At 35.2% G+C, this 27898-nt stretch overlaps 1 protein-coding gene across 1 annotated transcript; it reads left to right on the plus strand.

The window, feature by feature from the left end:
• The first annotated feature begins 1779 nt into the window (after positions 1-1779).
• On the plus strand, positions 1780-27277 carry slc9a6b (solute carrier family 9 member 6b). The gene is given in 16 exon segments (NM_001113476.1): positions 1780-2069; positions 4605-4804; positions 6904-6981; positions 7414-7490; positions 8824-8936; positions 9046-9151; positions 12380-12521; positions 12611-12716; positions 14135-14223; positions 14337-14450; positions 14544-14655; positions 18025-18178; positions 19395-19425; positions 19564-19649; positions 21439-21544; positions 26161-27277. Coding segments are annotated over 16 exon segments (2079 nt in total). The 5' UTR covers positions 1780-1798; the 3' UTR covers positions 26455-27277.
• Positions 27278-27898: the final 621 nt, after the last annotated feature.

The raw sequence follows: 27898 nt of genomic DNA on the forward strand, positions 1-27898 counted from the left end.
ATAAAAGAGACAGGCAGCAGCCAGTGATGAAAGCTTTATAGACAAAATGTATAATTGTATTTAATTTAGTAAATATTATTTCATTGGGATTTTATTTAATGTTTAATATTTAAAGTATGGATTTGTAATTTTCACAACACTCCATAACATTTTTATTCATTGAATGATTACAGGTAATATATACTGTGAGTATATGTAGTAACATACATCTGTGAGTGTCAAATGATGTCCTTACTGTATATTTATTTAGTGATCACGTTCAACATGATTGATTTTGAAAACCTGTACTAAAATATTTGGCCAAAAAATGCATTTTCATGTTTATTAAAATATGTTTGTGTAATTCTGAAATTTTCAAACAGCTAGAAACAAGTTAGCTGTGTATTAGATCTAGACCGAACAAATATGATAAATCATGGTATTACCATGTTAAAACTGGTTAGAAATCATGTTAATCATGATTTTTATGATTATCATGATTATGTTTGTGTTGTTTATTCTTGTAACTATTTGTGTTGTTGTTAGCTTGTTTCAGTTAACTTATTTGCCAAATGCAGCAAATCCAATTATTGAAGTATTTTTTCTTTTAAAAAGTTTTTCATGTTTATTAAAAGATATTTGTGTAATTTTGTAATTCTCAAACTTATAGTTAGCTGTGTGTTAGATCTTGACAGAACATGCTAGTAATTTAAAAAAGCATGGTATAACCATGTAAAAACATAGTAATCATGCTAACCATGGTTTCATTAAATATTTTTTAATAGTTTCTTATACTTTTGCCGGATTGATTATGACCCTATGATGGTCATTATTATCGGGACCTAGTTGTTTTCCTTTTGTGTTTTGTTTTGTGTGTGCTGTAAAACAGTTTATTTTCGTAACGTTTGTATCGTTGTCAGTTTTTTTTTTGTTTTTTTTTGTTTATTAAACTACGTTGTGTAATTCTGGAACTGCTAGAAACCAGTTAGCCATGTGTTATCCTGACTGCTAAAAATATAATAAAACATGGTATTAACATATTAAACCATGCAATTGATAATGTTTTCATTAAACTAAAACTTTAGTAAATTATGTAACTTAATTTCTTATGTTTTTGCCGAAATAATGACCCTATGATGGTCATTATTATAGCAAACGATTGTTAAATTGTGATGACCTAGTTGTTTTCCTTTTATATGTTTTGTTTTGTGTGTGTTGTAAAACAGTTTATTCTCGTAAGTTAACGTTTTGTGTTGTTGTCAGCGTGTTTCAGTTAACTTATTTGCCAAATGCAGCAAATTTCAAGTATGATTTTTTTCTTCTAATAAGTTTTTTATGTTTATTAAAATATGTTGGTGTAATTATGGAGTTCTCAAACTGCTAAAAACAAGTTAGCTGTGTGTTAGATCTTGGCATGCTATTAGAACATGCTAATAATATAATAATGGTATTTTTAAACCATGTTACCATGCTTTAACTCGTTTATTTTCCTTCGGTTTAGTTCCTTTATTTATCAGAGGTTGCCACAGTGGAATGAACCGCCAATGTTTAACACAGCGGATGTCCTTCCAGCTGCAACCCAGTACCGGGAAACTTTATTTACCTTTATTTATTATTTACCTCAGTCTGCAGGTCCCCTTGATCACCAGTAACGTTACACACGCAAGTCGTTTTAACGGGCATTTATTCTGTAATATCCCACTTCCGGTCAGTCGCTGACACATTCGTCAAGGTTGTTGCTGCCTCCTTCACGCCGTGATGTTGATGTAAATAAATCTGAACCTAACGACAGCTTCAGTCCCGCACACACGGAGCCGTGATGGGGTGTCAGCGGCGCCGCTCCCCGGCCTCTGGAGCCCGTCTGCTGCCGCGTCTGCTCTGCCTGATGTGCTTCTCGGTGGTTATTCTGGCAGAGAACACGGAGATGGTGAATGTAGTGACGGAGAGGAAGGCGGAGGAGAGTCACCGGCAGGACAGCGCCAATCTGCTTATCTTTATCACGCTGCTCACCATCACCATCCTCACCATCTGGCTCTTCAAACACCGCCGCTTCAGGTTCCTGCACGAGACCGGCTTGGCCATGATTTATGGTGAGGAGGTTTTGTTCATCTGTGTTCGTGCTCAAGTTCACACGCAGGAGGATTGTGTGTGTAGGAGGATGGCAGGAATTTTGCGCACGAGCTCCTTCGTGTTCTGTAAATGCGTTATTATCTGTTCATTAATATCATCTTGTAATATCATCTTGCGGAGTATCCGTGTCATTATATAGAAGAATATATATCATGCAGATATAAATACCTGAAAGTTTAAATGTAATATATAAGAATGCCTTATCTGGTATTTGCAAATGTAAAACTTTTATAGTACTAATATTTAAATCAAGTTCATTTAATTATAGATTACATTTGGAGTTCAGTTTAGTTCAGTGTGGTGTAATATTCACTGCTGAAAGCCAAAACACTGAAGAGCAAATCCATCGATGCGCATCCACAAGTCCCGAACCATGCAAGCCAGTGGTGACAGCAGTGAGGAAAAAACTTCACCAACTGGCGAAAGTGAAGGATAAAAAACCTCGAGGGAAGCCAGGCTCATTTGGGCACGAACATTTCTCTTATGGCCAAACGTCTTGTGCAGAGCTGCAGTCTAGGCACCGGAGGCTATTCAAATTATAATGTCTTTTGGGAACTGAGTCTGTTCCCGGCTCCAGTTGCTCCAAATAATGCTGACCATCAATTCTTTAGAGGATTTAGATTTCAAAAGTATTTGTGTTTTATGTGAATGCTAATGCAGAGAGATGTGTCTTTAATCTAGTTTTAAACTGACAGAACGTGTGTCTGCTTCCCGAACTGTGCTAGGAAGCCTGTTCCAGAGTTTAGGTGCCAGATATGAGAAATATCTACCGCCTACAGTTGATTTTGATATTCTGGGAAAATCAATTGACCAGAATCAATTAAGCATAGAAGACATGATGGGCTATAATACACCAGGAGCCCCCTCAAATCTACGCTAAGCCGTGAAATAAGAAGAAATAAGAGAAGAGAAACGACTGAAAAAAATGCAGAAGTAGCAAGGACTATTAAATTGATATTAAAAAGCCAGGCTGAAAAGGTACGTTTTTAGGAGTGATTTTAAAATAGATAGTGATGGAGCCATTATAATCTCAGACGGGGCAAGGTGTACCATAACCGAGGACCTGCCACAGAGAAAGCTCTGTCCTCTCAACATTGCAGTCTGGACTGAGGAACTAAAGAAATATTTTGATCACTTGATCTAAGAGATCTCACAGCAGTGTAAAAATGCAACAGCTCCGAGAGATAGGTTGGGGCTAGATTATGAAGGGATTTAAATACCGGTAAAAGTACTTTCAAATCAATTCTGAATTGGATGGAAACCCAATAGAGGCCCCTCAGAAGAGGCGTTATGTGGTCATATTTTGTTATTACAAATAAATCTCAACGTTTTGGATCAACTAAAGAAATTTGAGATTTTGAAATGCCACAGTAAGGTGCATTGCATAGACAGCTATCTCTAGTGTGGTGGGATTTAAGAAATGTTTGACTTTAGACAGCAAACTGAGTTAATAAAAACTGGAGCCAATAACCAAACTGATCTGTTTGTCTAGTTTCAATGACTCATCATGGATGACACCCAGATTTTGCACATGGAGGGATCTGAAGGCAGACAAGCAGCCCAGATCTAGACATCTAGACTAGGCCTGAATGTTATCAGTATGGCGTAAATCTTAAATATATCCGTTTTAACTGATATTGTAGTAATGTGTGATACATGTAAGTGTATTTTATTAAGTTTTGCAATAAATGCTTTAGGATGTTTCCCAGTGATGGGTTGCAGCTGGAAAGGCATCCGCTGCGTAAAACATGTGCTTGATAAGTTGACGGTTCATTCCACTGTGGATTACCCCAGATTAATAAAGGGACTAAGCCGAAAAGAAAATGAATAAATGAATGAATAAATGCTTTACATTTTATTATAAAAGTCAGTTTTAAAGCAATTTTGTGTAATAATTACATTTAAATAGGTCTTAATTAATAAGTTACAGTTTAACCATTAAAGTACACATAAAATCAGAGCTAACCATATTGATTTTGTTAGCTCACTTTGCTAGTTTTGTGGTGAACAGTTCATCTTTACTTAACCATGTCCCTCTATATGTCAGTTTTGACAGGACTATGACAACAAACAGAAATGGTGAGAAGGAGGTTTTAAAAACTCCCCCTAACCCCATTTTCCCAATCTTTCTTAATGAAGTGCCTATTGTACTACATCCAATCAGCATGCAGTGGAAGAAATCAAGCAACGCCCACTTTCCCCTTATTTAATATTTAATTTCTCTCGGAACTGCATCACAATTTGGGGAAAAAATGGCCACAGCTTCCGGTTCCTGCAGACCTTTATAAATTGATTGATTGATTGATTGTTTCGTGGAGTTGATTGCCGCTGTTTTGCGTTTCTAACAATTAGTGTTATTCTGGAAGAAACTGCCTACCAAAATACATATTTATCCTTATAACTTGACCATTGAGTTTGTGAGTTCTGTGATTGTGTGCTTTATTTAACATTGTGTATTGAAACCATTTTTTACTCCATATGTTTTCCTACTCCAGGTTTGTTTGTGGGCGTGATTCTGCGATTTGGTGTCCATTCGCCACAGGACACGAGCGAAGTCACTCTGAGTTGTGCAGTGAACAGCAGTCCCACCACAATCCTGGTGAACGTAAGCGGCCGATTCTACGAGTACAGCCTGAAAGGAGAGGTGCAGGACAGCAAGGGCCACGATGTGCCCAATGCAGAGATGCTCAGGAAGGTACTGCTTTTAAAGGGGCCCTGATGCTTTTTACACTAGTTTTACTCTTTAGTGTAGCTAATCTTTCTGTCTGCACTTTCTGTCTTTGAACTCAGAAAATTTAATGAAAAAATAAAAAATTTTAATACAAAAACAGAGCCTATATTTATAACAAAACAGAGCCTATAACACAACCACCTCCTTTTATTTTCATTGAAAAGACTAAACATACCCTCTGTTGTGCTGAATATCAGTTTTAATAATCAATAATGGCCATTATAAAAGTATAACACACAATAAGTTTACACAATGTAGGAAATAAAGGCAATCAGTCAATATGTCAAATCAGTGTATGTGGTTACATATATTAACTTATATTTGCGCTCAGCCAAAACACGTTACCTGAGAACAAGTAATAGATTAAAAAGACCAAGGAGTCGTTAGATAGAGACAAAATTAATTAAATATCACGTTTAACTACTATAGTGAGATGAAATCCAGTGGTATATGCTTGATGAACTGTCCAATGTGCGCTGCTCTCATCTGGGGTTTTGCGCTCAAAGCACCCGCTGACTGCCTGGAGCTCAGATGTGCACATATGCTGCAGCGCATGCCAGAGTGTGTGTATAGTCACGCAATGTGCGTTTTCAGTGGTATAGTGTGGATGGAGAACTTTTCAGAAACGCAAGATGAAATGCCAGTGTGACTGTAATCAGTTTTGTTCTAAAATGCTGTTTTATAACTAAAATGTATTAGTGTAAAAAGAGTTTAAGCTGACAAAACTTAAAAACATACATATGTTTTGTTTGTTGTTGCTGGACTGGCCAAGACACTGGCTGTAAAGACACCTCCTTCTTATGGAAAAGGAGACAAACAAACTGAATTGTATTGTAGCCTGGTATTATTAAATTCCATTTTAAGTGTATAAAGTTTATTTTGCTAGTGCACATTGTTAATTTTTAGATGAACAAGTTAGTCCACTGAAAATAAGTTTGTTTTAGTAATCTTTATGCTGTAACACTCGTCTTTAAATCAACGGGATACACAAGAAAAAAATAAAAGATATGGTTCAATTCTCTAGTTTCTGTATTCAAATTTTATCATGGATTGAGAGATAGTCTATGTAATAGAACCACAAATGTCTCTGAACAAGTCTTAACCATGAAACAAAAAACACAAACAACATTTATACAATAACATAATACAAAAATGGTGAGTGAGGGTGTGTGTGTATGTATGTATGTATATGTGCAAAGTCCAAAGTCCGTGGATGAGAGTATATGCAAAATGGATTGTTCTCACCAGAAAGGTTTGAGTCCAGATAATTGTACCATCATAAGTTGCAAGTGTCCTCTTAGGATAGTCTTTACTTCAGACCTGAAAGACTAACAAGTCCAAAAAGGGCAAAAAATCCACAAAAACGATTGTCCTCCGCACACGAAAACAAGAAAAAGGTAGACCTTGGCAAACTCTTACTCCATGTGCTCCTCTGACTTCTTCAGATGACACTGTGAGTAATGTCCAGGTGCCCTCTATCTCCCCCTTGTGGTGAGTATGTTATGTGAATGTGTATAAATAGAAAAAGATCAACAGAACAGGAAATAGAACACCGATACATTCACTTCACCTCATCCCTTCAAAATAAAGAATCTAAAATAAAAGTCCATTACTCATTTGTATATTCGGAGCCTCAAGAACCGTGAGTATGCTTTACTGCCAGGCCTATTCACACATTTAATGAACATAACAGAAAGTGTACCTCAATTATGTGGCAGCGCTACAATGCAAAGTCTAAACAGTTCCCTAACCATTACTTTGCCGAGGGAATGATGCACAAAAAGAAAGCCCCGCCCCCTACTCTAAATATTCCATTTCAGTTGAAAGCACATGAGCATACTAAAATAAAAGTTTCAGCAACTTCTGGTTGACGCAGATTTAATGATATGTGAGGTGTTTTGAGCTGAAACCAAAGCTGGGATACCTAACATTTATTTTGCTTCTGGTGTTTAAAAAAGAGCTATCTGGGATCATTTCGTTTGGATCTTTCCTTATACTGAGAGTGCAGATGTGAACGTTTTGTGCGCAGGATTTCGTTCTCATTCTTGTAAATCTGCTTCTAGGTTACTTTTGATCCTGAGGTTTTCTTCAACATTTTGCTTCCACCCATCATCTTTCATGCAGGATACAGTCTAAAGCGAGTAAGAATATGTCAAGAATACATACTTCTCTAAACACACATTTTAAATAAGTCTTAATTGATTTAATTGAATTCATGTATTACAGTGCAGTCCATATTAATTGTGTAATAAATGCTTGATCTTAATAATTCTAAGACCTAAATGTAAATTGATATATTTTTTAAACATTCAGGTCAGTTTGGAAAGTTTATAATTAAACTTTAAATCTTATTCTTAATTTATTATTATTAACAATAGATGGTGTTAAGGCCGAAACTAATGTAAATATGTCTAAATGTAATTATTTATTTTAGCAAAAATTACTAAATATTTTTTTGTTAGTGATTGATGTAACTGACGAAAAAGTGTTGTTGATGTTGTTGATGTTAATGTTTATTAATGATGTTATTTTTAATTATTCATTTTTATTTGTTTATTCATTTTTATCATCAGAGGCATTTTTTCAGAAATTTGGGCTCCATCCTCTCCTACGCCTTTGTGGGCACAATGACATCATGCTTTGTTACAGGGTGAGTGAAGACGTTTCTAAAAGATTCTTTTGTCATAAAAAAAACATATAATAGATACTGATGTTTCTGTGTGGATTTTGCATGTTCTCCCCGTTTTCATGGGGGTTTCCTCTGAGTACTCCAGTTTCCCCTACAGTCTGAAGACATGCGGTAGAGGTGAATTGATTAAACTACCCTACCTGACAAAAGTCTTGTCGTTGATCCCAGATGTAAGGGCAACAAATAATGACTGGGCGTCTAGTTGATCATTTGGAAAAGTGGCAGAAGGTAGATTCATTTTCCGATGAATAATCTGTTGAACTGCTTCCCAAATACTGCAGAAGACCTATTGGTACCCACATGGACCCAAGATTCTCACAGAAATCAGTCAAGTTTGGTGAAGGAAAAATCATGGTTTGGGGTTACATTCAGTATAGGGGCGTGCGAGAGATGTGCAGAGTGGATGGGAACATCAGCAGCCTGAGGTATCAAGACAAGTGTGCTGCCTATTACATTACAAACAACAGGGGTAACAGGAAAAGTTGCAGGATCGCGCAACCCTGCTGATAATTCTTCAGCAGGATAGCACTCCTTCTCATACTTCAGCCTCCACATCAAAGTTCCTGAAAGCAAAGAAGGTCAAGGTGCTCCAGGATTGGCCAGATCAATCACAACATATGAACATTATTGAGCATGTCTGGGGTAAGATAAAGGAGGAGGCATTGAAGATGAATCCAAAGAATCTTGATGATCTCTGTAAGTCCTACAAGAATTCTTTCTTTGCTATTCCAGATGACTTTATTAATAAGTTATTTGAGTCATTGCATAGATGTGTGGATGCAATCGTCTGAGCTCATGGGAGTCATACACAATAGTAATTATTTTTCCACTGCACCCTGACTTTACAGTAAATTCTATACTGGACATTATTTTTGTTAACTAACAAGACTTTTGTCTCTGCAAAGTCAGACCTTACTGTCCTATTTAAATAATTAAAAGTCAAGGACAAAGCATGATCATATTTTTTGCGGTAAATTAAGCATAATCTAGAGGCCTTTGCCTTTCATATAAGCCACTTCTGATACCAAATTATCAACTAGAAGTCAAATCATTATTTGCTGTTTTGGTAGCTACCTGACTTTTGTCAGATAGTGTAAACTGTCTGTAGTACTGTGTGTGTGTATGTGTGTGAATGAGTGTGTATGGGTGTTTCCCAGTACTGGGTTGCATCTGGAACGGCATCCGCTGTGTAAAACACATGCTGCGATAGTTGACAGTTCATTTCACTGTGGCACCCTCTAAAATTGAGACTGAAGGAAAATGAATGAATGAATTGATGTTGTGAAATGTGCAGGTTGGCGATGTACAGCTGTGTGGTGTTCATGAAAATCATCGGTCAGCTTGGAGGAGATTTCTTTTTCACCGACTGCCTTTTCTTCGGTGCTATTGTATCTGCTACAGATCCAGGTATTGTTTCAGCTTTGGTATTATTAGTGCCTCAAGCTCTTGTTAGTGATGTATTTATTTAGCTGCAATGATATATGACTAATATTTACAAGGTTTGAATTGCTTATAGTGACTGTTCTGGCCATTTTCAATGAGCTGAAAGTTGATGTGGATCTCTACGCACTCATGTTCGGTGAAAGCGTCCTGAATGATGCTGTGGCTATCGTCCTGTCATCGTGAGTGAATTTCCTTATGCGCAAAATTATATATACACACATACAGGACTGGGTGATAAATTATGTCATATTGAGCGTATAAGACTTTTTGTTTTTTCTAATATTTAAATTAAACCAGATATATATATACATACAGTTGAAGTCAGAATTATTAGCCTTTATGTATATTTTTGTCACAAATTTCTGTTTAATAGAAAGATTTTTTTAACACATTGCACACAAACATAATTGTATTAATAACTAATTTCTTAGAACTGATTTCTTTTGTGTTTGCCATGATGCCAGTGCAAAATATTTTATTAGATATTTTTCACAATACTAGTATTCTGCTTAAAGTGTAATTTAAAGGCTTAACTACTTTAACCTATAAAGACCGAAACAGCTGCCCGCGGGTAAAAATAAGTATTGTTCATAATTGTTTAATTACTTTTGATCCGCTGATCCGATCCGTACAATTCAAAGATTGGCATAAAGAAGAGAGTCTACATTCACGGACCTTTGGAGGCTCCGGAATCAGTTTGGTTATGTCATCACATTTTGACAACGCTGATTTGACAAAGAAACGCTCATGGCTTGTGTCTCCGGACAAACCAGACATGATGCATTGATGCATTGTCCCTTCTCCATGCAAAGATTGGTTTAAACTCGCTCTCTCTCTCAACCAATAAGCATAAGTTCTGCTTTGTGGACCAGCAATCAGCTATTTGAACAATCCGGAATGAGAAATAGAATGTACATTTACGCACGGTCATTATTGAATCTAGTTTAGTTATGTAACTACTTATAGTATGGTAAATATTTATATCTATTTTTTTTTTACTGAGGATTTGCACCATGTTTATTTGGACTTTGACGCATTATTGATTATTTTCTTATTTTTTATTTGTTCATTGTAAGTGATGTTGTTTATGGTAACTGAAAATATATTATTTGGAAAAAGTCAAATTTGTTTCAGTGTTCTGTTATTTTGTAACAATTTTTCTGTTTAGTTCATTCCCAGAACTTTTGGGCAAATACATTGTCAGTAAGTAAATGCACTAGTTTTTTCCCACTGAAAGACGCCTAAGAATAACATTGAAATAAATTGCCATAACTTGCTCAGGGAAAGGTGGATGTAGACAAGATTTATTTTGGAAGTATAAAACATCATAGTGTGTATTTCTAATGAAAAAAAAACTTTATGAGGTTTTGTTTGTAATAACTAGAAAATGGCACTTTTTAAAAAAACGTTTTTCTTAAAATTCTGAAATATTTTCTGTATGTTCATATTTTTTTGGACCAAAAAATATTTTAGACTGGACCTTTAAATGATACAGATTAAAGCTTCAGGTTCTCCTGTTTAAAATAATATATGACACTTGAGGCTGACTGCTAAAATAACAATAAAAACTGCTTTAAAAAAAATAAAAAATAATATGGCCCATTAGGTGCCCACAAAATACCTTTAGGTCTTTAAGGGTTAATTCGACAAGCTAGGGTAATTAGGCAAGTCATTGTATATCGATGTTCTGTAGAAAATCAAAGGAGGCTAATAACCTAAAATGTTTTTGTTTTTTTATTAAAAACTGCTTTTATTCTAGCCGAAATAAAACAAATAAGACTTTTCTACAAAAGAAAAAGTATTATTGGAAATACCGTGAAAAAAAATCTTTGCTCTGTTAAACATCATTTGGGAAATATTTGAAAAAGAAAAAAATTACCGGAGGGCCAATAATTTGGACTTCAATATTATACATTTAAGCATGTCTCAATATGGAATTATATGAACCAGCTGTATGGGACACTTAAGTATGATCAATGAAACATTAATAACTTAAATTATAAAATTACACGCTTTAAACAAATGAATTCTCATACGATTGTCAAAGTAAATGTCCTTTATTAAACTTTACAATTACACAATACAATTTTCAACAAGCTCCAGACATTTTTACTTTATATAAATGAATCTAATATTTTTGTTCTGTATCTAATTCATGTAATATGTTTCATTATGTAGTGTTTTTGATTAAAATAAAAAATTCTGTGTAGAATAAAGTCATTTTTTTTTTCATTTATTTCAGTAGGCATTTTGCTGATAAATTTGCATAAAACACATCTAGAATAAAGCTATTGCTTCTGTTTATTTACTTCTGAAAATTGCTAAATTTTTAAATTTAAGAATAAGTATAGTGGTTACCGTTCAAATGTTCTAGGATGGAAAGATGTTTTAATATTTTTGAAAGAATCTTATACTCTTAAATTTTATTAAAATTTCAAAGATATAATATATAATTGTAATAATATTTTTTTTATATTTTATTTTTTGTCATCTTCAAAGTTACATTATTCTCCGGAAATCATTCTAATACATTAACTTGCTGCTCAAGAAACTATTTATTAATTCAATTATTTTACATATTAATTAATATTATTCATTCATTCATTTTCTTGTCGGCTTAGTCCCTTTATTAATCTGGGGTCGCCACAGCAGAATGAACCGCCAACTTATCCAGCAGATTTTTACGCAGCGGATGCCCTTCCAGCTGCAACCCATCTCTGAAAAACGAATTAATATTATTATTGTTGAATGTGGCGCGTTGGCGCAGTGGGCATTGATGTTGCCTAACAGCAAGAAGGTCGCTGGTTCGAGCCTCGGCTTGGTCAGTTGGCATTTCTGTGTGGAGTTTTCATGTTCTCCCTGTGTTCGTGTGGCGGTTCATTCCGCTGTGGCGACCCCTGATTAATAAAGGGACTAAACCGTAGAGAAAATGAATGAATATTAATGTTGAAAAAAGTTGATTAATAGTTTAAGAAATTTCAAAGGAGCAACATTTATGTATTTATGAAATATTACTTTTTGGGCCACACAGTGGCTCAGTGGTTAGCACTGTCGCCTCACAGCAAGACGGTTGCTGGTTCGAGCCCCGGCTGGGTCAGTTGCCATTTCTGTGTGGAGTTTGCATGTTTTCCCCATGTTGGAGTGGGTTTCCTCCGGTGCTTAGGTTCACAGTCCAAAGACATGCGTTATAGGTGAATTGAATGAACTAAATTGGCCAAAGGAAAATGAATGAAGTAATAAATAATACTTGTTTCCTCAATTTAATTTTAAATAGTAATAAAGGGCGCAATTAAAAGTTATATTGCATTTATTTAAAGCATATTGTGAGTGTATAATAAGCATGTTCAGTCAATCATGAATTGTTTTATTTCGATATAAAATAGAGCGTCTTGTTCCCCTGCTGACAGATCAATAGTGGCGTACCAGCCTGAAGGAGACAACAGACACACATTTGATGCCAGCGCCCTGCTCAAGTGTCTGGGTGTTTTTCTGGGAGTTTTCAGTGGCTCTTTTGCAATGGGGGCTGCAACTGGAGTCATGACAGCTCTGGTACTTTTATCCTTTTGTTATGTACATAAACTAACCAGATGAATCATTCTAAACTTAGGTCATTGATATTTTAATATCTGCATTATTAGGTCACAAAGTTCACCAAACTGAGAGATTTCCCATTGCTGGAAACGGCCCTGTTCTTCCTCATGTCCTGGAGTACCTTCCTATTAGCCGAGGCCTGCGGTTTCACAGGTACAAACACTGTGATAGAAATCTCTGTTTAGCCACATGCTGAAAATGACATAATGGAAAGCAGTATACTGTTTGTTTATGCAGATGGGTGAGTTCTCTGAATAGGTTTATTGCAGGAGTGCTTGATTCTGATTGGTCAGTCGTGACCTCAGTGGAGAAATATTTCTATTGTGCAATATATTGATCAGCTGACATTGTCAGTGTTATAAATCAAAAAGTATGTTTTTATTGCTATTTATTAGTGAATAACACGGTTTATAATTGTTATAAAATGAAATGTAAATACTTTATTAGTAATAATAAAACAATGCATATGAGGTTCTTTCAAGATTATTTGACCAGCATGAAAAGTTGAAAAGAACATTTATTTTAAATAATACTATTTTGCAAAACATAAATTAAAACTGTTAAAAAATATAATATAATATGATATAATATAATATAATATAATATAATATAATATAATATAATATAATATAATATAATATAATTGTAAAATCACAAACACAAAAAGAAAAGTATAAATTTTAAAAGTAGACATTAGGGGCCCTATCATACACCCAGCGCAATAAGGCGCAAGGCGTGTTTGTTGCTATTTTCTGACCAAGCGCAACCCTAATTTTTGTGTTTTGCGTCATGTTGTTTAAATAGCAAATCCATTTACACCACTTTGTGGACTGATGGGTTTTCTGGTCTAGAAAAGAGGTGTGTTAAAGCGCATTGTTGGCTGATTGCTATTTTGAGGAACTAAATTAGACCGTGCAATAGACCAGCTGGAAGCAGGTCTAAAGTCTAGCGCACAGTGCATTAGTTGTGCGCATCGCTTGCACATTGCTTAAAACATGCGGGATGTACAGCCATACGCAAATATCTTTACAAATAAAAAAGAATTAAAAGATTAAAATATTACAAAAATTATTATTTTCTTTATAAATAAATATAAAAAACTTTATTGTAAGGTGTTACTAAAATATATATATTTATTGAAATTATTTTTTGACATTAAAACATAAAACAACTAAAACTGTTTTAAAAAGTATAACAACTAACATATAACAACTAAAAAAAAAAATATATATATATATATATATATAATTATTAAAATACTAAAAGCCTTTAGTACAAAAATAAAAAAGCAATAGAAAGATATTGAAACAAAAAAGTTAAAAGCACATGATATTTACAAAAGTACAGCTAATTCAAATAGTTAATAATGAAGTAGTATAAAGCCGATCATTTGATTGACAAGCAGGCACAGCTGTGAATGATTTCAGCTGTCTGTCTGCTTAAACAGGTAGGAGGAGCCACAGACAACAAGAAAAATACAAGAACACATACACAGGAAAACAAAACAAAATCAACCCATCTCTGGATGTAACATCAGTATATGAATTAAAATAATGTGTGTCTGTGTTCAGGTGTGGTGGCAGTGCTCTTCTGCGGCATTACTCAGGCTCATTATACATACAATAACCTTTCAGTCGAATCAAAGAGCAGAACCAAACAGGTAACACACGTTCTCAAGACTACAAACAACTGTCCAAGCTGTTTACATCTCACAGTGAATTCTCTGCTGAAGTTTTGTATACTGATTCTATTGTCCTCCATTTCCTCTCACAGTTGTTTGAGCTGCTGAATTTCCTGGCTGAAAACTTCATCTTCTCCTACATGGGCTTAACACTCTTCTCCTTCCAGCACCACGTCTTCAATCCCTTCTTCATCATAGGCGCTTTTGTATCCTTTTCAAGCCGTGTGTTTGTGCTGTAATCATGAACTGTGTACAGATAAACATTCGCATTTCTCCTTGACTGTGGCTTTTGTTTCCAGGTGGCCATATTTCTTGGTAGGGTGGCTAATATTTACCCCTTGTCTTTCCTGTTAAACCTGGGCCGCAAGAACAAAATCCCATCTAACTTTCAGCATGTCATGATGTTTTCAGGTAAAAAGATTGTGAATTGAGATGCATAAAATTGGATTTGTGGCAATATCCAGTACGCCGATAACTGTTTTCTTTTTTTTTTGTGGTTAGCTAATAGTGTGTGTGTGTGTGTGTGTGTGTGTGTGTGTGTGTGTGTGTGTGTGTGTGTGTGTGTGTGTGTGTGTGTGTGTGTGTGTGTGTGTGACATATCAGGACACAAATCTGTGTAATTACATGGCTATGACACAGGTATTACAAAAAGGGGGTGAAATTTAAGGACATTGGTGACTTCCTCATTTCTCAAAAAGCTTATAAATCACACAGAATTAGTTTTTTCAGTGAGTAAAGCTGCACACAGTCCTCTGTGATGGTTGGGTTTAGGGGTAAGGTGGGGTGAGGGCAATCTAATATACGGTTTGAATAGTATAAAATGAATGGAAACCTATGTAATGTACCCATTTTTCACAATAACAAACGTGTGTGTGTGTGTGTGTGTGTGTGTGTGTGTGTGTGTGTGTGTGTGTGTGTGTGTGTGTGTGCGTGCGTGCGTGTGTGTGTGCGTGCGTGTGTGTGCGTGTGTGCGCCTGTACTTTGGGAAAACTTAATTTACAGTTGTCAGGTTAAAATGTTTATAGTTTTATTTTAAAAAAAGTTTTAAATAAAAAAAACATAGGATTTGGTACAAAAATTAATAAACTGAACTAAATGAACTGATGCTTTCAGGTAAAAAAAAACATTTAAATTGAATTTAAATATCCCATGAGCCGAATATTATTTTTAACTAGTTTTTTTCTACTTTTGGTCGATAGCTGATTCGTATACTAATGTTTTATATATGTGTGTGTGCACATGTGTGTGTTTTGGGAAAACTTTAGTTACAGTTGTCTGGTCTATGATGATTTCTCATGAGATTTAGCTTCTAAACGTTAAATCAGGCTTGTAATTTTATGACACCAATAAATAATTAATTCCTTAATGTTTTACTTTAACATTAATTTTTTTTAAAGCGGGATTAAAAGAGCCAATACTGAAATAAGCTGTGTATGATTATCAGTTGTCACATAATCCTTTTATTCATAAATTCTGACTATTAATTCAAGCTTCGATGACATAACTTCAGTCAAACTCAAAATTCTATGAAATAACTTTTTATTATTTTACTAGTCTAATGCTTATAGACTGTTAAAGGGGGCCAATCATGCCCCTTTTTACAAGATGTAAAATAAGTCTCTGAAATCTCTAGTGTATGTGACGTTTCAGCTCAAATTACCACACAAGTAGTTTTGTATGCCTCTTTAAAACTGCTCCTTTTAGGCTTTGAACCAAATTGTGCTCTTTTGGTGACTGTCACTTTAAATTCAAATAAAGCTGTGATCCTGGACATCTTTTCAAAAAAGGGGGAGCTATAAACGCCTATCTGTCAGCATAATGGCAGATACAAATCTCTAATGGCGGACGGCTGCTTCTCACTCAGGGCTGTTTATGCTAATGAGGGAAAGATTGTCACTAATGACCAGGCCTTCCAGGGACTTCCTATGGCATGTACAAAGGAAGAATGTCAGTCAAAGTGATTCTACAGACTGTTTTAATCAAGTGTGATGATAAAAAGTAGAACAAATTAATGTTTACCATTAGAGACTGCCTCTATTCACACTGATGCCACACAACTCTGTTTAAACCCCATATGAAAGTGATTTTTGCATAACAGGTCCCCTCGAAGGCTCGTTCACAATAACTAAATATGAACTGTAAGTTGAACTAAAAAATCTATTTATTTTAGTTTGTGCTTTTCATTTGGCATTACCCCCTTGTAAGCACCAAGTATTCTCAGTGTGTTACTAGTGCATCTGAGCAGTGAACCTTTATATAAAAATGTATTGATCTAATCAAACTAATTTAATGATTGTTGTCAGTGTAGTGGAATTAAAAACAACAAAAAAAGACAAAACAAAGATGCCGAAACTAGCACTTGATGCCTGAGGTACTTCAGTTTTCTTGCCTGGCTTGCATGACTTCCGTGTATTTTTACAGTTCTTTTCCGTAATATAATCAGTTGTATTCTAGAAAATCATTATCTTTAAATAATTTTTGAAACAAGGGTTTAACATCAAGCAATAAGTATACAGATAAGTATACGCCTGTAAAATGATTTGTTTTCAAAACCTGCGGTACTTTATAATGTTAACTCAGAAATTAAAAGCACATGTTTTGCCATGTTAGTGTTAAGTTAATGGATTCATCTACAGAAACTTTCTTTTTAGCGTAAAGTTAGCATACACACCAATTCGTTTAATGTTTCTTTAAAATAATTAAAATAGTTTTCAGTTACTAAACATTAAAAACCTTACCTTTCTGACCGGAATCCAAGGGAAAGTTTTGAAAAACCAAACAAACTTCTTTTTCTTCCTGGGATCTTCATGGCGGTTGGCAACTAGTTTTTTGGAGCATTACTGCCACCGTCTGGATTGGAGTTTGGATCAGGAGTTTACTCCAATGTTCTGATATATCTCGTTTACTCACGTGTTTCTTATAAAACCAACTTCTGCTTTAAAAACAGTCGGCAAAGGAGCGTGCCGTCTTGAAAATAAGCGCATTTTACACCGTTTTTCTATAAATTATATATATAATCCATTTATAAATAATATTGTTTTGTTTACGTCTAAACATTGCGACCATCCACACTAAATATTCTTATTATTTTGTTGCTGTCATATCATGAATATTTTCTCAAATTATCATTAAACGTGGAGCTGACAGATTACTAGATAAAATAAGAATTTAATCATTTGCCATCAGCCGAGTCCTTGCCAGAAGTGGCCCGGACTCTACAGACAGACTCGTGCCAGATATGGTTGACTGGAATCGGGCCAGTGCTTTACAGCCGCATCACAACAGCATGTGCGCGAGCGAGCTGCAGGCCGAACTCGGCCCGGATAACACTCGCTAATGCCGAGTCGGAGCCGGAGGCGCCGAAGGGCAGCCGAGCTTGGCTGATTAATTACTACCTGCTATCTGGGAAAGCATCTCCAAAATACTGTCTGTAGCTTTAAGTTGTGTTAGCACTTTATATTTGAATGAATTCTGGCTAGCTGTCAGCGTTTTAGTATTTATAGCTGAAAAAAAAATAAAAAATTTGATGTTCAGTATGATTGTTGACCTCTATTGCTATCTATATAGCGAACATACTTGAGAGTGTCCACCTCTAAAATGACCAGACGGTCATCTTATCTGCAAGACATATTGGCATAATATTCTGATAATACCGATATTTACATTGCAAGCCATTATCGGTTGGATTATTGAGCTTTTTTCGGATAAAATTTTACATTTCTTAAATAAAACGGTCGACATTTAAAATGCTAATTTTCTTGTCACCTTTTGGCCTCACAGGACTCAGAGGAGCAATGACGTTTGCGCTCTCAATACGGGACACTGCGACGTACGCCAGACAGATGATGTTTTCCACCACACTACTGATCGTGTTCTTCACTGTGTGGGTCTGCGGTGGTGGAACGACCCCCGTGCTGTCGCTTATGCAGATTCGGTGAGGCTCATTGGACTAAAATACTTGCTGGAACCTAATTAGATTTTTTTCAATGTTATTATTTTTTAAATTGTTTAATGAAAAAACTCATTTTAAATAACAATATTTGGCAAATGCTTGACATTATGCCAATATATATGTTTCTGTCAACTTATTTTAATGCACACTTTAAAATATTGCATAAGAAAAGATAGAAAATAGGCACTTTTGTGCTGAATTGTGGCAAAAAAAAAATTATTTGCTACAAGCATAAAATATTCAACATATTCATTATTCAATAAGCAAGTTTTGTTTTGACCGGAAACAACTAAGGCTGCTCCCAAAAGATAATAATATGATGTACAAGATGCATAATTGTGGAAAGACATTTACATTTTACATTATTTACATTATTTACATTTAAACAAAAACTCTCTGAACTGTCAAAAGTCTGAATTTGCCAGGGGTATGAATAATTTCAGCTTGAGTGTATGTGATGTTGCCATAGCAGATAAAGTGATGGATGATTTTACTAACTAGTGGACCAGTCTTATTTGTGCCTGAAATGTTGTTTTAATAAATCTGCAAGCACCAGAACAGAAGTCCATCATCAGCATGATTTTGCGTAGGTACTTCCTAGAACTGCTTTACAAGATTGTATTCCCAAACATCAGTCTCTGCCTCCAAACACAAGATAACATGACAGGCTCTGTTATTGCGTCTGGTGTTTTCCTGCTTGCATAATAATAGTATACAATACTAGTTTTGCATGAAGTGAGAATTCTATTTTCTTTATTTACTTCTTTATTTCTACATGTTTTATGTGGCATTCTAATTTTGTGTGCAATTAAAATTCATAACTATGAATGGAAATATAGCTAGTGTTTTAAAAACAAATTGCATCCATACATCCAATTACATGATGAATGTAGTGTAAATACCCCCTTAGTCCTTCTGAGTTGACTCCTAAAAATCAATGTGTATATTTTGGCTATGAAATGTTCATATAGCGAAAACGATGCCTGGAATATTAACAGTAATGTTGTTATTATGTTTTTAATTAAGAAATCATGTTGTGGTTAGTTTTGAAGCTATAAAATAAAGAAAACAAAGTTATCTTGAAGTAGTTGAACATTCTGAGAAAAACTAAGAAAGAAAGAAAAAACGCCAACCCCTAAAGTAGTTGAAGTCCAAATCATTCTTGTATTTTGGTCTAAATGGTATTATCTCTCCACAGAGTGGGAGTGGACACAGAACAAGATAATTCGGTAAGTTTAATCATCATTAAAAAAAAAAAAAAACAACTGTGTTGAACATTCAAATATTTACTGTACAAATCTGAAGCATAAGGGTGGCATAACACACTATAGTAACTGTCTTGGGTTTCCTCTCTGCTCATACTACAGGCTACAGCGGCGGACGGGATGACACAGAGAAGTACCAAGCATGAGAGCGCCTGGCCTTTCAGACTGTGGTATACTTTTGACCACAAGTATCCTTTAGTTGAACATTTAAATCAGGGTGTCCGCGGGGTCATAAAAAGTATTTAAAGTTGATAAATCAATTATGATAAAATTAAGGCTCTTAAAAGGTATTAAAAAGTCTTAATCGTGTTTTACGAGGTCTGAAATTTTGTTCAATCGTTGTCCAAGATGTTTGACTCCAATAAAGCATACATATATTTATTATCCTTGTAATATTAACAACAATGTGCTCGATCCACGCGATTGGTTCAGGCAAGGGCGCATTCAGCCAAACTCTTCCGTCTGGGTGATGTCACGTAATTTGCGACAAACGCTGGAAGGTTATGTGATGTTCTCCATATGTAGCGAAACCATAAAGCGAAACAGATGGCAAAATGGGAAAATATTGCGTACTCCTGGTTGGAGAAAGATGAATTTAAACAGTGGTTTAAAATTTTTATTTTTTTAATTTATATTATATTCAATTTATACTTTGAAGCTTTGTTTCTTCCAAGCTTATCTCAGTTCTGTTGCATGGTTGTGCTTCATTGATTTATTTAACTACGACTGTTTATTAACAACTGTTAATTAAGTTAAAGTTTTGATACTGATTAGAACTTGAAGTGGCGATGAGGTCTTAAAATATTCTGAGAAGGTCTTTAAAAAGTCTTAAAAAGGTATTAAAATTACCTTAAGGATTCCTGCATATACCCTGTAAATGAATGGGTTGTCCTGTTTGAGTCTTCTGTTGAACACTAAAGCAGTTACTTTGAAGAATGTTGTTAATCAGACAGTAGCCAGTACTACTCATTGACTTCTATTGTATTTGTTTTCTACTGTAGAAGCCAATGGAAACCATCAACTGTCATTCTTCAAAATATCTTCTCTTATCTTCTTTGTATTCAACAGAGGATATAGACTCCCACTGGTTGGAAATAACTCAAGAGTGACTAAATGATGACAGGTTTTTCATCCCTTTAAGTTGTTTTGTGTCACGTAAACATGATTTATTTGCAGATGATAACTTTTTTAGTTTACACATATGTTATGTGTCCGATTAGACAATAATTGTTGGCAACCACATTACAATATGTGTCTAGCAGTATGTCTACAGGACAGCATGATAAACAGTGAAGAGTGCTAATGTTCAGCTGGAAAACCGACGTCAAGCTTATATATATGGAAGATCTTTTATTAATCTCAGTCAAAAGAGTATCTGAGAGCATTAAATGACAATGCATTTATTAAAATGTACATATATTTAAAAATATTAATAGTTTTAATGTTTCTGTAATTTAACAAAGCATCTTGTGTTTTATATTTATGTTTATAAATTTACATTTATAATATAATAATTACCAGCTTATGTCTTGGTGGCCTCCCTGCAATTCCTACTCAAACCTTCAGGGGGAAACCCTGCACTAGGAATATCATTTTGATAAACTGACATCGTCAATAGTTATTGTAATTATATTGTTGTTCTACAAAAAAGTCAATAAAGTACAGAAGTATAAAGAGACTTCCAAAAACAATTATAAACCATAAGGAAAAGTGAATCATAGAAACTATGCATGATGTATAAGATATGTCAAATTTATGAAAACAACAGTGTTATCGTTTAAGTTAACACAAACCCAATTGTTGTGATATGTGTATTGATTGTAGAAGTAAAAAAGAATTATAAAGTTGGACTGATAAGTGAAATTCAGATTTAATGAACAGTATGAACTTCTTGGGATGTAATTAATAATTAATAACAGGAGTGGTATTTATTTATGCCATTTTAGCTAATGTTTAATCCTTAATGAAGTGGTTCAGTTATTTAAAACCCTTCCTCACTCACAGCGGGCCTCCTCTCACAACCACTCTTCCAGCCTGCTGTGGACCAATCGCACGCTGTTTAACCAGCTCACAGGCCTATGAGGTAAATCAACAGTCTTACAATGACAGTCAATGGCAAATCCTTTCCTGCAAGAGGTTTTTCATACATTTTGGACACAGGATAACTACCTCTCTAGGAGGAGCATTCAAGTAGGACTTGATGTTCTAATATTTTTAAAAAAATATATATATATATATTATATATATATATATATATATATATATATATATATATATATATATATATATATATATATATATATATATATATATAAAAGAGTTTTTTGTAGCTTTAAATTTAAGTTTTGCATTTATTACAATTTTTTTTCATACTGTATTTTTATGAGGGTTTTCTCAGCTCCATTGTATTACTTTTAGTCTCATAAACATTCATTCATTCTCTTGTCGGCTTAGTCCCTTTATTAATCCGGGGTCGCCTCAGCGGAATGAACCGCCAACTTATCCAGCAAGTTTTTATGCAGTGGATGCCCTTCCAGCCGCAACTTATCACTGGGAAACATCCACACACACATTCACACACACACCAACGGACAATTTAGCCTACCCAATTCACCTCTACCACATGCACCCGGAGGAAACCCACGCAAAGGCAGGGAGAACATGCAAACTCCACACAGAAACGCCAACTGAGCCGAGGTTCGAACCAGCGACCTTCTTGGTGTGAGGCGACAGCACTACCTACTGCGCCACTGCTTCACCCCTCTCATAAACAGGAAATCACTTAAGTTAAGTGCAGTCACAAGACTGGACCTTGAGTTAACTAGGCGAACATGTCAGGATAATAGAAATATTTAAGAGCTTTGGCTTCAAAATGACCACTTCAAAAACTCAGTGTTAAAAAGAAGCTGGACAAGCTAAATGTAAGTTATGTAAAGTTACTATAGAGCTATCAAATATAGGAGAGGGAGCTCTTCGCAGCCACACAAAGTAGGTAGGTAAATTATTCGTTGTTCTCATAGTGGCTATTAAATTCATTCAAAGTGATATTCAAGTTAAAGCATTTTAAATATCACATAAATATTTCAACATTACTTATATTATAGTATTAATATATAAGCAAGCCTGGTTTTCCATTCATTAGATGACATGGAAATTCAGCTTTTTAGTAAAGGAAATTCAGAGAATTTGATAATTGTCTTAAACTGGGAAACCTGATGTATTCAATTACATTAAATTACATTTAACTGGAATAATTCGGAGAGGCACTGATAGGTGCGAGGTTGCTAATGTTAGTGCTACCTATCCAACTTACCAGAGGCAGAAATAATTGAGTTTCAATAACTTTAGGTGACATTAGCAGAGTTAAAAGCATTATTTCTTTGGCTTACATAGAATAAATTGTGTATCTTCTGAACATTATGTTGTCTTGTTTGGGTTTAGGAAATGGAATTTAAATAATTAATTCCATTCCATTTCCACTTAGGATACCTGGGAATTCAAATTATTGTTACAAGTTGTTACAAGCATCATTTCACCATTATTTTTCTTGTAGTAAAAACATCATCAAATCTATGAGAGCTTTGGTTCTTCCATTCTTTCTCTATGTCTGCGCAATCTAAAGAATTAAGGCTGTGTCTACAGTAATCCAGATAAATTTGAAGTTTCACTGACTGAAAACAGTTTCGTCTAACTGCGTTTACTGGGCCAATGTTAAACCGTAAGACACTTTGAACTGCATCATTACTGTCTGACATTTTTTTATTGTACAGTTCTTCAAAACATCACGCTAGTGTGTCTAGGAAAAGCACAGCTTTTTTAATGGACCAACAGTGAGGTGAATTTGTTGCTGTGAGTAACAAATGCAAGCAAGAATATAGACTGGGAGTGTCTCCCAGTCTAAAACAACATCTGTGCCAAAACAACAACTCTCATTAAAAAATCCATGTCCTTAGAAGAAAAGGAATCTGGCACATACACAAACTGACATTAATCTTTAGCAATGCTGTCTAATCGGATAGCATACAAAGCAAATGCTGTACATCTTGTCCACAATTTCAGCTGAATTGGTCACAACTCAAAATGTGCGATCGTTTCTGAAAGTTTTCACACTCCTTACTGCAACTTGAAAATGGCGTAAAGCAGTCTTTGTGTTGATGGGAGAACAAAACGGAGAGAAAAAGGCTAAGTTCCAGTCCCAGCTCCCATTGGCTTATCTGTGTTAGATGGGGAAGGGGCTTATCAATAGGTTAAGGTTGCGTTCCATTCCACTTATAGACACACAATCGCAAACTTCCCTTCCCTTGTTCCCTCTGGGGGATCCCTGCCACCATTTTAATGTGCATTCCTCTTCAAGTGAATGAGGGAATCCTTAACTGACATACCATCAGTCCCTCAATTTTGACAGAGGGAGTGAGTAGGCTTCAATTATCCAATCCAGCACCTATATATCCCAGAATGCAATGCAATTGTGACATCACAACAGTGCAGTTCCCAAGTGCTCAAGGGTTTTTAGGGCATTCAATTTTAAACCATTCAGATGTTCTACCAGTAGTGGGCACTAGTTTAATGTAATCAATGACGTACATACGAGTGAACAAGATGGAGGGAAGTTAGGGAGTGAAAGGCATAAAATATTGGATCAGAATGCATCCTAAAGAATTAATCACACCCAATGAGCTTTTTGCTTTGAGAGGCAAATTTTTTGAATGGTTTACTAATGGCCGTCAGTGTTTTGCATGCAGTTGGAAAAAAGCACGCTGCGTCCATCACGTCTTTTTCATTCTACCAACTAATGAAAGCAGAGGCAAGGTTTCCGTTGAAGTGAGACCAGTGTTTGTGTTGTCAAGATGACAACAGAGACTTTTAAAGATGAAGGAGAGACTTGTGGTCACTGTTTTTAATAATCTTGAGCTGTATGACTTCACAAATCTTAAATATCTCAATATTATTAAATATTATTATGGTCTTTAGCATCTTAAATCCTTACAAGTTTTTAATATTATGATTTTTTAAAACTTGAACATTTATATGTATTTATGTACGTATTATATCATCTTTGCATCAAATTGCACAAAAGAATGAACGCTTGTGCGATGTGTTTCTAACCGTGTGTTCACACTGAAGGGGGTGAGAGTGTCAAAGGTCACTCTGGCCGCCCTGGCGACAACACTGTCTGCCTTCAGCTCCGGCGGCAAGAGCGTCAAAATTCGCTATATTTATCCCGTACTTAAAGGAGCCGTTGCAACATATTATATCAGTTACATTCCTCCATAAAACATGCTTTCTAGCTTGAAAATGTTGCACACTTTTTTAATAAAATTTATTTAACAATGGAAGATCAAGTTGCATGCGGTGTGACTTTGCTCCACTTAATTATTCAATATGTCCATATGTCTGAAATATACTGAAGCAGCAATACTGTTTTGTATTGTCGCATGAGCTTCCCGCTTTTTTAAAGAAAAAAACATAAATAATATTAATGCACATCAGTAACTCGCCAGTAACTTTTGTAATGTATATTCCTGCAAGAAAACATTGCAAATAATTGGAAATCCGGCATCCGCAATAATCAAACCCTTGGGAACAACTGTGGTCAGAACCAAAGTTCACAGTGACCATGTTTTCTGGACTATTCTCAAGCGGTGGACTTTTACATTCCGATTGCTTGTCGCCGAACCGTGTCATAGCTCATTACCATAAAGTTGACTTGATTTCAAGTCTCCTCGACGCTCACATCGGCGAAGACACGCCGTGCTGCTCCTTACCGCTTATAGTTGCCGGCTCCCATTGAAAATGAATGATTTCCGGCTACTTTTACGCTCTCGCCACTTTCAGTGTGAACGTACAGTAATGCAGTGTCAATCGGGGCAGGACAGTACAACTGACATTATTCTCCCTTCTGGCTGCCGTTATCAGTCTCACATAATTTTCTTTTTTCTTTTTCTGAAAGTATTGATGACACCATTGTGGACTTTTTCTTTTATTATTTCAGCAAATAGGATTGTAAAAAAAAAAAATTGTTGTACTCTCCCATCGACTGCACTCAGCTATGACACTTCGCTACTGAGAAACTCAGAAATGTGAAAAGGGTCTATTATGTCAATACCAACAGCAACGCACATGCACAATACACAGCTTATTCAGTAGTTGCCTAGCAACATATAAATCGCAGCACACTTCAGAAAGGAAAAGCGTGCTCTGTGTAACCGTGTTGTTGCTAGAGGGGATAAAACTGCGGCTGGAAATTAACGAGAATTGTTTATATTATTAATTAAATTACCCATTAATAGTATTTTATTAATGCCTACCCTTATCCAACCCTAAACCAAACCACCACAGTAATGGAAAAATAGTAATTATACAGAGTATTATTCAGGTTATTTATTAAATTGCCCATTAAATTGTATTTTATTAACATCTACCCTACCCCAACCCTCATTGTAATGTAAATCAGAAATTATAACTAGAATTGTTAATATTATTTACTAAATTACCCATTAATTATATTTTAATAAAGTCAACCCCTACCCCAAACTTAAACCCACTTCTCACAGCAATGTAAAAATATAAAATTATTGTTCAACAGTGTCACAAAAATGATGCTATATTGATGTGCATATTCCCAGCTGTACTGCATCTCGACTTTACCGTGTGATCAGCCCCTAAGTGTGTGAACCATCACTCTCTCCTTTTCTCCAGAACGCCGGTCAGCTGCATGACGAGGACACAGAGCTGATTCTGAATGACGGCGGTGGTTTGATGTACAGTGACATGACAGTCAGCACGGATGTCCATGGCGTTCCCACCACCTCCTCCAGTCAGGCCGGCCTGTACTCTCTCGCGGGAACCTCCGATGACCCTCTGGAACGGGAGCTGGCTTTCGGAGGCACCCGTCTGGTGTTGCCCACAGATGAGCCTCTAGACCCTCTGACCTCATTTCCTCCTCCTCCACCATCGCCACCCCTGTCAGACCCTCTGCGCCACAGAGTCTGAGCCTGCCAGACCTCCTGCCCTCTGTCGCAGATATTAAGTTATACGATTATTTATGCTTTTATTGATTTATTACTTTGTGCCATGTACACTGCTGTTTAAAAGTCTGGGGTCGGTAAGATTTTTAAAATATGTGCTTTTTTTGTTGTGCTTCCAAAGGCTGCATTTATTTGATCATAATTTTAAAATATTTATTACATTATTATTATTGATTTAAATATTATCACAATTTAAAATAACTGCTAAAAAGTAAACTTATTATTGAAATAGTTGAAAGGTAACTGTATTTTACATCAAATAAATGCAGTCTTCGTGCCAAGAATACACTTTTTTTAAAAGACATTTTTAAAGTCATCTTGATCTCAACCTTTTGAATGATTGTGTATGGTTATTTATTTATTTATTTGTCTAGACACTGTTGTACTATGGTTGTGGTGGGTAATCCTAATTTTCACCTAATAATTTCTTCAAAGTAAATTATATATTATAGGCCTATATATAATAATTCAATGTGCCACTAAAAATTCTAAGTAAATTTTGTGTTCAAGTAGTGTAGTCCAGACTGAACATCTGCATCTGTTGCGAATGCAGCGATGTGTCTGGATTGATCATTTCAAGTCATAACTTGTGGATAAACCTCTATGAATAAGTGCCTATGTCCAGTTTCCTGGTGTTTGTACTGTGCTGATTCATCATTACCTCATTAACATTTAACTTAGAGGAAGAGATTTCATACTTGGGAAAAGAAGTGACTCATTTTTTGAAAGTGTTTTGTTACTGTTCCACACCTATTGACCCTCTAATAAATGAGACTTGATGTATTTTTTAAGCCAGTCTTGACAATTATTTCCTAATATATTGACTACACTTTTACTATATTGACTACACCATTGATGTCACATTTTTACACGAAAGTATTTTGCATCAGTGGGGCATATCCAGCATTTTTATATCCCAATGTTGGCAGGTATAGTTTAATCGCTTGCTTTTCTGATACTCAAAGCCTACTCTAACATGCATTAAGCAGATTTATTTTCTAATTTAAAAATGTAAATCTAATTCATATATTTAAAATACAGGTTAATTTTCAGATTTCAAAGGTATACAATTAGGTCATGTATAGATGCATCATATATTTCAAAATTTATCAAATAGAGTTTATATGTCAATATGATGATATATAGCTTATATTTATGTGGTCCAAAAATATTTCCAGGTTTTGATGAATATAATACTTTACATTTAGGTACAGCAGTTTTCTTTTTATTTTTTGAGAACAGTGCCGTTTTTAATTAACTTTTTAAAAGCTCATTTTAATTCATTATATATATTTTTTTCCTGTTAGCACAGTGCAGTGTTAGTGTTCAAGCTATTTATAATGTTTAAAGTGGCTGACAATAATAAATATTCATAATAAGAAGAATTATCTGCCAAGTTTTTGAAGTGT

Source organism: Danio rerio, chromosome 10, assembly GCF_052040795.2.
Source record: "Danio rerio strain M-AB ecotype USA chromosome 10, GRCz13ab, whole genome shotgun sequence".
Lineage (NCBI taxonomy): Eukaryota > Metazoa > Chordata > Actinopteri > Cypriniformes > Danionidae > Danio > Danio rerio.